Here is a 12005-nt window from a genome sequence, read left to right as displayed (position 1 = left end):
TGAACTTTTGTTGAAGAGAATGTACGTAAACAATGGTCTGTTGTCTGTTGATTTTGCAATGGCTGCAATCCTTAGTCGATTTTTTGTCGTTAATTTTAGCGTCTTTTATTCTATATTTTCTCTCCTTAATTGATAAAATAAAACCCAACATGCTGCAAGGACTGTTGTAGTCTGATAACTAATTGGTGCATTATCAACGTAGGAGAACTAGTCCTGTTTTGCACACACAATGGCTTTGACATCAACTACTACCATGACAATGAGGATTCTTACACTAACAACATTGTTATTCTCATCTACTCTAGTAACCGCACGATCACCACATCTTACTGCACTCTCCTCATTCTCCCTCTCTCCTACACATTCTCCTTCCACGCATCTCCTCTCTCCCTCTCCCACATCTCCCATCGTACCCTCTCCAACGCCAAGACCAACACTAGTTGAACAGTCATTCAAGTAAAATGGAAATAAATGTCAAAAGATTAACAAGCACCAAATAAACGATGACCGAGTAACTTCATCAGCCGGCACCTAACACTGAATAAAACACAGCTCAAAACACTTCAATTTCGTTGATCAAATAGAAGATGTACAAGTAAGACTAACCCAATTAATAGCAAGGAATGAAACCTTGTTTACCTAAGACCAGCTCTAGCTATATTCTGCAAGGAATAAAAAGTAAGAAGAAATCACATGTTCAAATTCAGAAAGCATGCTTACAAAGGTAAATTTAATGAAACAAAGGTTACAAAACTCAGGGATACATTTCACAAATCAAAATTAGTAACAATAATTAAAAAAAAAACTAGCAAATGCTGTACTTTTTTCCTAATATTCTGTATTGGTGACTACAACTTCATGCTCATATGTTCGCTTCAAATTATACATTACACTATAATATTAGCCCGATTATGCTAAGATAGGTCAGCAATTTTGCTCGCAAGAACTCGTTCCCGTCTTTCAATGTATCCGAATGGAAACCAGCCTGCTCTCCCGTTACATTCACCTTCCGCCCAACCATTGTTAGACACCTAAAACATGTATTAACAAACTTTAATTAGCAAGTCATAGCCAAGTGGAATTCAGAATTAAGGAACACTGTAACCATATGCATTTTTGTAAGCAGCCCTAATTATATATTATTCCATTGTATACATTAAATGAAGTATGTAGAGGTAATCAGGTAAATATTCCAAATTTCAGCACCTGCAATAAACCAATAGGCCATGTTTTATGTTTCAAGTGTAATGCCTGGGACACTGAAAGGCACTAATCCAAAATTGTATTGTATGAAAAATGTTACAACCATTTTAGAACATCTCACATGGAGTGTAGACTGTGAAGTAAATTGACAATCTCAAATGTACTGAAAAAATGATGAAGCGCAGTCCATAAGATCTGTCTTTATCACTTCATCTTAGATGCTCCTGTGCATGGCCTATGTGAGTAACAAAGCAGGGCCTATGTGAGTGCTCAAGTATGAACACTAGTAATAGACTACTTTAGAAAAGAAAAATGATATTCTGGACTAGCGAACCAGGAGGCATGTGATATAATTAGATATATGTTAAGCACAAATTTAACACCTAAAGACAAAATTATTTCTGCTAGAAGCATCAATTCAATGGAGGTGTAAATTTCTAGCACACAAGTATAGGCTATTCAAGTAAATTATTGAAACTCAAGCACCAAGTTAACTATAAGCCAGTTACAGACCTTGCGAACAACAATGTAGTCACCAATTGACAAATTAAGCTCCACGTCAGATTCTGCTTGATACGAGTATAGAGCCTACAGAAAATCGGTGTCAAGGTATAATCATTAGAGAAATGAGGATAACAAAGTTCAACTATAGTTATATATAGTATAAATTAGAATCATAAGCAGTGATCATAAAGAGTGCCGATAAGGCTCTTGCTCAATTAAACTATTATTCACCACAAGTCACTTACTTCTCCCAGAAAATAATCCATGTCATCAGAGGATCCATTATGCATGGCAGCAAAAACATTATTCACTTCTTCATATGGAGGTGGTGGAGGATTACTGTCCACGTTCGGGGTAGGAGGGGCTGCTTCAATTCGCTGTCGTTCTGACAACATCTGGCAAATTCCATGAAAAAGAGATGAATGGCCAACACGATAAAGAAAAAGTCATTGATAAGAAAAAAAAACTTAGATTTAATATATTTATTCGGACAAACCTCTCCAAACTCTAAGCAGCTAGAAAATTGCATAATATTATAAGACGACATCCCTACTTTATCGACTAATTAGTTTGTGCCCATAAGCTTTAAATAATGACTTAATTAACTACTTAAATTTTCGAAGATATAAGGTCAGCCTTTGTCATTCCGTCAAATTAGACAAATGTTCTGAAAGAAGACCATGACTAAATGAAAATAGTGCTAATCTCTCAGGGAAATGAAGACCAAGCATCAATTCAGTCTAAAATTAAATTCTCTAATGCAAATAAACAACCATGTTATTTCGACATAAGTAATTGCTCGATCATCTGCAAATACATGCCAAAATTCTGTAGTTCTTATTATAAGCTTAAACCAAATTAATGTTGATGTAGTGAAAAAGAATTCTACCAAATCCATGGTTTATGTAGCAGGACAGAAGTAGGAGCCTTTTAAGTATAGCAAGCCCTTTTCTAAGAAACATCAGGCTAAAAAATTACTTGCCTCGCTTTCAAGCTGATCAAGTATCTGGAGTACTCTCTGATGATAAGCACGCTCTGACTCAACCTTTAACAAATAGAGATGAAAAACTATTAACTTTATTGCTGATATAACATCTAATTATTAGATTTGGCCAGCAGTTCCTTTACCATGGAAATAAGTCGCTGGAGTGTCAACCTTTGTTGCTGAGCTTCAACAGCAGCCATTGCTGCAGTTGCTTCCTTTCCCAGTATTCCCATGTTTGATTTCAGATCATGAAGCTTTGACTCTGCTGCTTCAACTTTCAAAACAATGTCTGGGTTTCCTGCCCCTTCTCGCAATTTAGCTTGTCGTCTTGACACTTCAATGGCCTATCTAGGTTTGAAAGAAAATGGTATTACACGCTTGGAGAAACCTAGCCGTTCAAGGAACTTAGTCTGATATTTCTAGATATTGTATCCACTAATTTTCACATTTACTAACACAGTACTTCAAAGAACGTAAAAACATAACCCAAGTCATTGCTATTAGTAAAACGTTTATGAACAGTACCTGAGCTTCGGCCTCTTGTCTCATTCTATCATAACGTTGAGCAAGATGTCTGGCATCTTCAAGAGGAGCTCCCATTACCATTGCTCTTAATGGTTCTGCAACCTAAAATTCCCAAAAGACGAAACCACTAAAAAACAGCTAGAAGGTCTAGTATTGTTACAAGAAAGATACCAGAATCCTTAAATTCAACTAGCAGAAACAAGAGCTGTAGTGGAACATGCAAAAGCAATCATTGAACTTAGATGTTCGACAGCCACTAGCACTTAATCGGATAATATTTTACCCTTTCTACCTCATGACCAGTTTATCAATGAGGAATTGCTACTGTCAGTGTCAGCAAACCACCTTCCACGAGATTCACGAAACCTGGTAGTCTTTTAAATAAACTAGAGTGACTAATGAACATATTTATTACTCTCAATAAACCAAATGAAGATTTCCATAATCTTGCACAGGCTTACTTTAAACGATTAGAACAGTTGACTAAGAAACAGATTTTTGACTCTTAAAGGCCTGTTCATAATTTCAAATGGACTTGGCACAAATATCATGTTTTTTTATATCTAACATAACATTCAAAAGCTACTATAAATTATTTTAATTATGTGCAGCATCGCTCCGACCTGGTTTATTCAAACATATGGAATCGTCGAAAACCTTTTTCTAAAAAGATTTAAGACATCATAGGTGAACAAAAAAATGGAAATTCCATTATTTTTTCTCTTTCCTTTCTGTGCTTAACATATCATTAGTTTAATGCTTTTTGAAATTCTTGCCTATCATAACAGCTTGTCCAGTGTTACACAGAACTTGAGTCGATTCCAGAATGCAGTACAAGTACAGGCACGTGGAATGTTATCTCCCATGACACCAACAATAAAAGCCCATACAAGGACCCCGATAATAATCAATTTTCTAGTTTTAAGCATTACAGGAAGCCATGTTGTCGCCTTGATAATAAGATTTCGTCGCTTCTTCCTTCTGCATTTTCAAGCCTTTCTATGGAGTTAACTACAATCTCAAGTTCTTGGCCCTAATATTTTCCTTAAAATCTTATTTTTCATTCAGGTCGTGAATCCCAATCAGGTTGATGTTATCTAAAAAGTAATCCCCTATTTGAATTCCTTGAGAAACTTTACTCAAAATAGGTTGTTGAATATCAAATTTGATTTTAATGATGGAAAGGTAACATAACACCATTTTAATTTTCATTGTGTAGCTTGAATATTTTGGCAAGAGGACTTTAATTATATTTATTAGTAGATGGTTGTAAGATTTTAATCATATTTATTAGTACTTGGTTGTCCTACATTACTATTGTATGCACCTAATAATTTTGTGTACGATTATTAAAAAATTATTTGAACTAAAGAAAAAATATAAGTAAAACACATTTGGTTAAGAAATAATGAAAGAAGCTATTCATATGTCCGTGAGCATTTTCTTGAGTTAAAAAAGATCTAAGAAATGAAAAAAAAATTAAACAATGCGTGCATCGCACATGCTGTAAGCTAGTACAAATAAAGCTTATAGTGAAAAGTATTTCTTTAGAGTGAAAATACAATGCATATATTAATAACACTAGCCCAAAAGTTTGGCCCCTGTTCATAGATTAAAAACACTAGAAAAATCTGAAAAACAAAATATTAATTTCAACTAATTTTGTTGTGTTATATGGAATATTTAAAAATATTATTATTAGGTGAGTGTAGTGAGAGCGCACCTATCTTCACAAACGCGCAGCCTTCGAATATATATTTACATAATATTTTAAGTTATATACATAATACATGTACATACCACAAACCAGGTGAAGACGATAAATTTAAACTAACACAATTAAGGAGGAGGTCTCAAAATACCAAATGCAATATGTGCACTTTCGGTTCTATATAAAAAGGTCGTCAAAAAAAAATTGTAGTCACGCAAATATGAAATGTACAGCCAGTAGTGTATTGCGCGACTGCAGTTATGCATGACAGATATGTGTAATTAGATTTTAGACCCAGTGCAATATGCTGGTATCAGATACTTTCAAAGTGTTGGTTACAAAATATACAAATTTTCAGTCCTCTTTCTGAATTCTGATATTTTAAGTGAAAGTTATCCATGTATTTGTCAAACACCTCATACAATATGTGAGAGAGAAGGGGCTCATGAACGGTGGAGGTATGTTGCAGGAGAAGGGGGGTTACAATTATCTCACTGTGGGAAGAGGAAACACTATTTATGCTTGAGAGGGAGTTCCGAGGAGGTTTCACTGATGGAAAGGCAATTGAAGGGACAGCGAGTCACCTCCATGAAGAATAGATAGAGTAGCAGAAATTAAAAACAAATCAGAAGAACAGCACAGTTAAAGGATAAAAATGATAAGAGTCTATAAAAAATTAGGTATATAGGGATACAATTCAACAAAAAGTCGTTGTTTAATGAACCATTTGGATACTTCCCTTCTTATATTTTTTGCATATTTTAAATTTAAAGTTTGAGCTTAAATTTATCAACTGAACTTATATATAAAAATTTATATAACTCTTGGCTTCAATAAGGCGCATGGTTGTCATGTCGGTCGACTAGTCGCGACTAGTCGACTAAGCGGTGATTGGATGTCGACTCAACATGTCGACTAGCTGAATGTCGATATTTCGGTCGCCTGGTCGACTAATCGGTCAACTAGTCGACTAAGCGGTGGACTAGTCGAGCTGCTCAGTGTAAAAAAAAAATTCTGCATATTTTTTTTTGCATATTTGACATGATTGCGAATACTTTTCTTTGTTCAGACAATTGGTATTGATTAATTGTTACATATTTCACATGATTGCAAATACTTTTCTTTGTTGTACTAAATTGTTAGATGATTGCAAGTACTTTTCTTTGATGTCATTTCTTAACTCTTCTAGTTTTTTCATCATTCTCTCCAAGTGTTGGATTCTTAATTCCTTAGAATCTTAAATAAAACATTGTGGAAGGAGTTGGAACTTTGAACCTAGAACTTAGAAATCTAAAATACATAATATATATACATTTGTGTGTGTGGATATATATGTATATTATATTTTTAATTTATAATAATATATTATTTTTTGTCGACTAGTCTAGTCTACGACTAGTCCACGACTAGTCGACTAGCGGGAGGTCCGTCGACTCGCCTCGACTCATCGACGTGACAACCATGATAAGGCGTCTATCTCACCTTATTCCCTTATAAGTCATGCCTAATCTCTTACCTCCAGGAGGGTTTCCTTTCAAGTTTCACCTCAAACAGCAATCGACTTGTGGATGCATTCATTGGTATAAACTAAAAAGTACAGCGAGAAACTAAAGGAAAATCCGAAAAGCAAACTGGTAGTCAGTTCAGTGATATGATTGCATTTAAATTTTTAAAATATCTTAAAGGATGTGATTTTTAAGGGCTGTAATAATCTATTTAGGTAGCTCCAATGATAGTGGGAAGCAAACTTGTTTGTTCTTTTTCTATTTATGGAGAGATGATTGAAGGAACTTTAATTATTAATCTATTTAAATAAAAAATTGCAAGTTGACTTGAAGCATTATCATAATTAAAAAACTCCTACTGTTATGAAGGTTCTTCTAAGAACTTAGGAATTAATCCTGGCCATATACCAGTGACGAGATCCATATCCAGGGACCATAACAATTGGACTTATTTATTAAAGTGTGTTTGTTTAAGAACCCAACACTAAAACCACATTTAGTTTAGATACACATTAAATTTATTTACCCAAACCAAACTACATTAAATCTATGGACCAAAGCATTAATTCAGAAAATAATGATGACCCTTCATTACAGCTTCAAGAAAATGTGCATAAAGATGAAAACTAAAGTTGAGCATAATTAAGAACAGAGATATGAACAATTTAAAATCTAATCAGTTTCATTAGAATGCCTTTGGATGGTATCACACCAATGCACACCTTTCCAGTATTTTATATGCTCCAATACTTGTGTATAACTATAACATAATGAGTTCAAACAGGATTTGGCATGTTTCAATTTCCTTATTTACATGTCATCAAACAGAAATGATAGAAAATTATCCAACCTGTGTACCAAAGGCTTTCAACATATTTCCACGCTCCTTCTCCATCTGAGCACGAGCACGTCCAAAACTTACTGCAGCTTTTGATAATGTGCTGCCACTGGTACATGTATTCTCAACACCATATTTTCTGCTATCTTCTGATAGCTTCGTTCCTGGTGATGATCAGAATGAGCATATGTGCCTATTACAAGAAGTCTAACTAAGAAACTAACATTGAAGTAAGCCTAGCAATTTCACCTATTTCCACTTGCTTGGAGCCAGTAACAATATAGCCTTCTACACCACGCACAATATCCCTTTGAAAATGCTGCAAGAGCAAATGCATTAATAAGCAATGGAAATATTCAAAGCATGATTGGTCATCACCTCTGCACGGATATGGGAGAATGGAGATAAAGATCTACGCAAATAATGGCTATAAAAGACTAGAGTCCATAAATTATAAACTCAGAAGACATCGATTCTAAATCCTACAACCCGTACCCATATATTTCACTGTAAAGACGTGCATACTGCAAAAATAGCAACGTCTCTGCCAATTTGCAAAGTTGGAGATGCACATAGAGTAGATTTCATTGGGACGGCTAGTGCAACTGGATACAGTTAACTTACTAAAAACGGATGATTAGGAAACAATGTTCTCAGAAGCTTTTCCATCTTTATATAGAAATTTTGAGTACATAAACAGAAATTGAACTTGAGGAGAAAGAAACCTTAGCAGCACGTGTGGATATGTATAGTTTTTCAAGTTTCTGGTGCTGCTGAAATTCTGCCCCATCAGTAGCAAAATCAGAACCTCCATAACCACCAGCTCCAAACTGCTTGAAGACAGCCTGAAATAAAATTCACTTACGGTAAGAATATTTATTCTTGGATTATAAAAACCAAATCAGAAATGTATATGGCATTGCAAGAACACGACTGCATATAGCATACATATTAATATGTAACATCGGAACTTATTTCAAGGGCATAATACCATTGTATTATCTAGCTGATGACGACCTCATGGGGAATCCTTACGTCATACACGAAGCTTAGTGGCAAGCGTAAAAATGAGTTCATACTTTAGAACCATTCCTAAATAAATTCTTATATAGCTTTATGTTTGGTCTTACAAAAACTCAATATCAGGGGTTTAGGACGAAAATTTCAGAATCCGCCATTCATATCTTGCAAGAGATCATTTGAATCCTAACTACTAAATTAAATAGAGATGTAAAGTACTCCTATCCCGTTTATTTACACTTCCAATATGTTCCGCAACAAGTAATATATGCCGGAGAATTCAAAACTCAACACATAATAATCTAGATAGTAATTTGCCATTTGCCCATGATTTTTTGTTAAATATTCCTCAACAAATTAAATCAAACATAATATGTTAAAAACACTCATAATCTAATTATCTAGGACCGAGAGGATCAGAGGCAGACCTACTCATGGGCCAGAGTAGGTCCGAGCCCACCCTTAAAAAAACTAGGTTTTAGTAAAGAAACAGTCCATACCATATATGTTTGATCTTCGGCTATCGCTGTATTAGATAGTTCAGGTATATGCTCCGTCTTCAAATCACAATCGTTATTGAAGACATTGACACAGATTTCCACTTCATTTCCTTCTTTTACCACTTAAAATAGAATTTATTTTTTTTGATTAAATTATGCGCACAAATGTATTTGATCTTTTTTCTCGAACTGTGTATATTTTTAGATTTTAAGGATTTGCTATTAAAACTTTATTTAATTTGAAATTGAATAACTTCTTGTTTTGATAATGGGGCCTACTTAAAAAGACATCATGAAACTTTTCTTTTAGTTGTTTTTATTTGTTTGGTGGGAAAGAGGGGATAACATAGTAGGGCTGAGTTCTATGGAGTCCACCTTTTTATCGGAGTCCTCGGAGTCCATCTACGTTCTGCAAATAAAATATATTGTAAAACGTATTATTTTGCAAAACATGTTACACAAATAGCATAACTTCAACAAAATCATGCAAATCTCATATATTTACGGTACAATATGTATGTTCTGCAATATGTTCTGCAACATGAACATTTATGTTCTGCAAACTAAACATGTTTTGTAAAATATATATTTTTGCAATGTTCTGCTTGTAAAATGTATGCAATCTACAAGATTTTTGATAGAATAGTGATGTTTGTCGAAAAATAATATGTTTTGCAATATTTTAAGCTATATTTTACTTGCAGAACATATATGGACTCCGAGGACTCCAATTAAAGGTGGACTCCATAGAAATTTACTCTATATAACATAGTAATATAACAGTCCTTAAATTATATAAAAAAAATAGACAGTAATTTTGGCCCCCATTACCATATTTGATGGGCCCTCAAACAGTATTGGAGCCGGCCTCCGATTTTAGTAGGTTTCAAAAATTTAACAAATACTATAGTTACTAATCGTGGCAGAGCCATCCTCAACCTCAAGTGAGTGAAAAATTTCAACCATGATTAAATTATACTAATAATTTATAAGTTATTTATTTACGTTACCATTTTAATGTAACGTTTTCTTTTTCGTGTCTATATATTTAACGTTACATATTATGTTTTAAAAAGTAATAAACAAATACAATATTGGTAAGATATTTCATAATCTAAAATATTTCTCTAATACTTCATTCTTATTTGCATAACAGAATTGGTTAATGAAAAATATTGTGCATAATAATAATGAACCCCAATAAATTTCAAGGATAAAGTATAAACAAAATATAAGCATTTGAAAAGGATATTAAGACAAAAATTATTGACCTACTGACTTTCACTTTAATGTCTCAAGACTCAATATACATCATGCAAATATGTTTCATATATGTAATCCTTTCCGAGGTTATCTCCCTCCAGTGTAGATGTGTAAGTAATCTATACTAAACTGTAATAAGCAAACATGAGTAGAATGTTTGTAGTTTAGTTCAACCATAGAAATAATACTGACTGTTAGATTTTAGTAAAAAGATGAGAACTATTAAATCTGCTACCAAGAAATATTCTATATTTAAATAATTCTACTAAAGTCCCAAAATTTGAATCCCTTCAATAACAGATTTTTGAGATTTAATATTATTAGTACTGAATAATACATGTTATTAATTATGAAAATAAATATTATCACTAATAATATATTAGTAATATCATGATCTCATTAATTTACAACTTCAATCAACATAAATTATTTAAACGAATTTTATCATGGAAGCTAATTAGCATGATTAAAATAATATTAAATTAAAAAAAAATAGCGATTAAAAATTAAAAAAAAAATTTATAAGATATTATAAGAAACCCGTGCTAGTATATATAAGAGGTACAAAGTAACTAACCGAGTAGGGTCTTCCGACCCCACTTGCCATGGCATGGCTCTGCCAATGTAGTGGATAACTGCTACTAAAAGTACAAATTAAGCCCCCATCAGATTTTCGTTTTGCTACCTTTTTTATTGAACAACCCCGTTCTTAAATTAACTTTTGGAATTGCAACTTAAATCTAGATAAGACTCCTTATTTATTGAACAACCCCGTTCTTAAATTAACTTTTGGATTTGCAACTTAAATCTAGATAACACTCACACGTTCCACCAAACAGCATTATGAAATATGTCTCTTGTATCAATCATATCGATTATCTAGTCTCATTTTCATTTAACAAACTAGGTTTTTTAATATCATTACTATGTAACCATAGTTTCTAGAATTAGAATAATAACAATAATAAAGAAGTAATATGGGTGAATTGAAAGTCAATTCAAAGGAAATGATACAACTTTGTAAGGTGACCAATTTGTGGAGAGGAGTATGGATCTGATAGATTGGATAATCGCAAAACAGCCGATGTAAATAAAAAGGTTGATACTCATACTTAAAAAGCGGATTCTTTCTTTTTCTGGAAATTAACTGCTAACCTTTCCAATATGGTTCCCATTTTTTCAAACTTTTAAAATGTACCATTTCTTCTACGTAACATAAGAACCGATAGAAAAGGTTTACACTTGATATATGACAGACCACCAAAATTTTGTTACAAAGTCCATGTGAGCTTAATTTAAAAACTTTAAGTCTGTCATATGTTGTAATAGTTGTACGCCACCGCCAAATGTTAGCAAAACAATAATAAATAGATACGGCCTATACTGCTTGCTATAGGGTATCCTTTAACCTACACGCTCAAACCAGCTTTTCCGATGACAAGAAACTCGAAATTCGAAATTGCAACTAAAAATAATGAGATAACAAACAAAGCAGTAAAAGGGCAATTAAACAAGATAGTTGGGATATAAAAATAGGAAAGAATTAGCGAGTGATAGAATGTGAAAACACAATCCTTGCCTGTTGTTGGCGAGCGACTTGTTCACGGAGCTTAGAGGCTTGTTTTCTAATTGCTTCCATTCCACCCCCCTCCAATTTCAATTTCAGATCAAATCGCCGGCGCTGCTGGATCGTTATACACGAACAAAATATATTTTCTGATTAGATTGACGATTGTTTATATTTTAAGCAAATTTTCAAATTATTAAACATTAATTACATTATATTAAAGGCCGAAAAAATCAGGGTCCTAAAAATCGGGGAAGATCCGTTGACCTATCGATTCAGGATTAATTGAAAAACGAGAATTAATCGAAAGAATTAATCGGAGTAAAAATCGGATGTATTGTGACGGTCTCCAAATCCAGGGTCTAGATTTGGTAGTCACTAACC

General features: G+C 33.5%; 1 protein-coding gene across 1 annotated transcript; it reads right to left on the bottom strand.

The window, feature by feature from the left end:
* Positions 1-679: 679 nt before the first annotated feature.
* On the bottom strand, positions 680-11792 carry LOC141675163 (SH3 domain-containing protein 2-like). The gene is made up of 10 exons (XM_074481879.1): positions 11634-11792; positions 7997-8116; positions 7521-7590; positions 7284-7435; positions 3218-3319; positions 2836-3036; positions 2690-2752; positions 1953-2102; positions 1717-1791; positions 680-1031 (listed from the first exon to the last, which is right to left on the bottom strand). The coding sequence occupies exons 1-10, from the start codon at positions 11691-11693 to the stop codon at positions 915-917; spliced, it is 1110 nt and encodes a 369-aa protein (XP_074337980.1). The 5' UTR covers positions 11694-11792; the 3' UTR covers positions 680-914.
* Between the last annotated feature and the right edge of the window lie 213 nt (positions 11793-12005).

This window comes from Apium graveolens, chromosome 7 (genome assembly GCF_009905375.1).
Source record: "Apium graveolens cultivar Ventura chromosome 7, ASM990537v1, whole genome shotgun sequence".
In the NCBI taxonomy this organism is placed as follows: domain Eukaryota; kingdom Viridiplantae; phylum Streptophyta; class Magnoliopsida; order Apiales; family Apiaceae; genus Apium; species Apium graveolens.
This window is presented reverse-complemented; position numbering and strand designations above follow the sequence as displayed.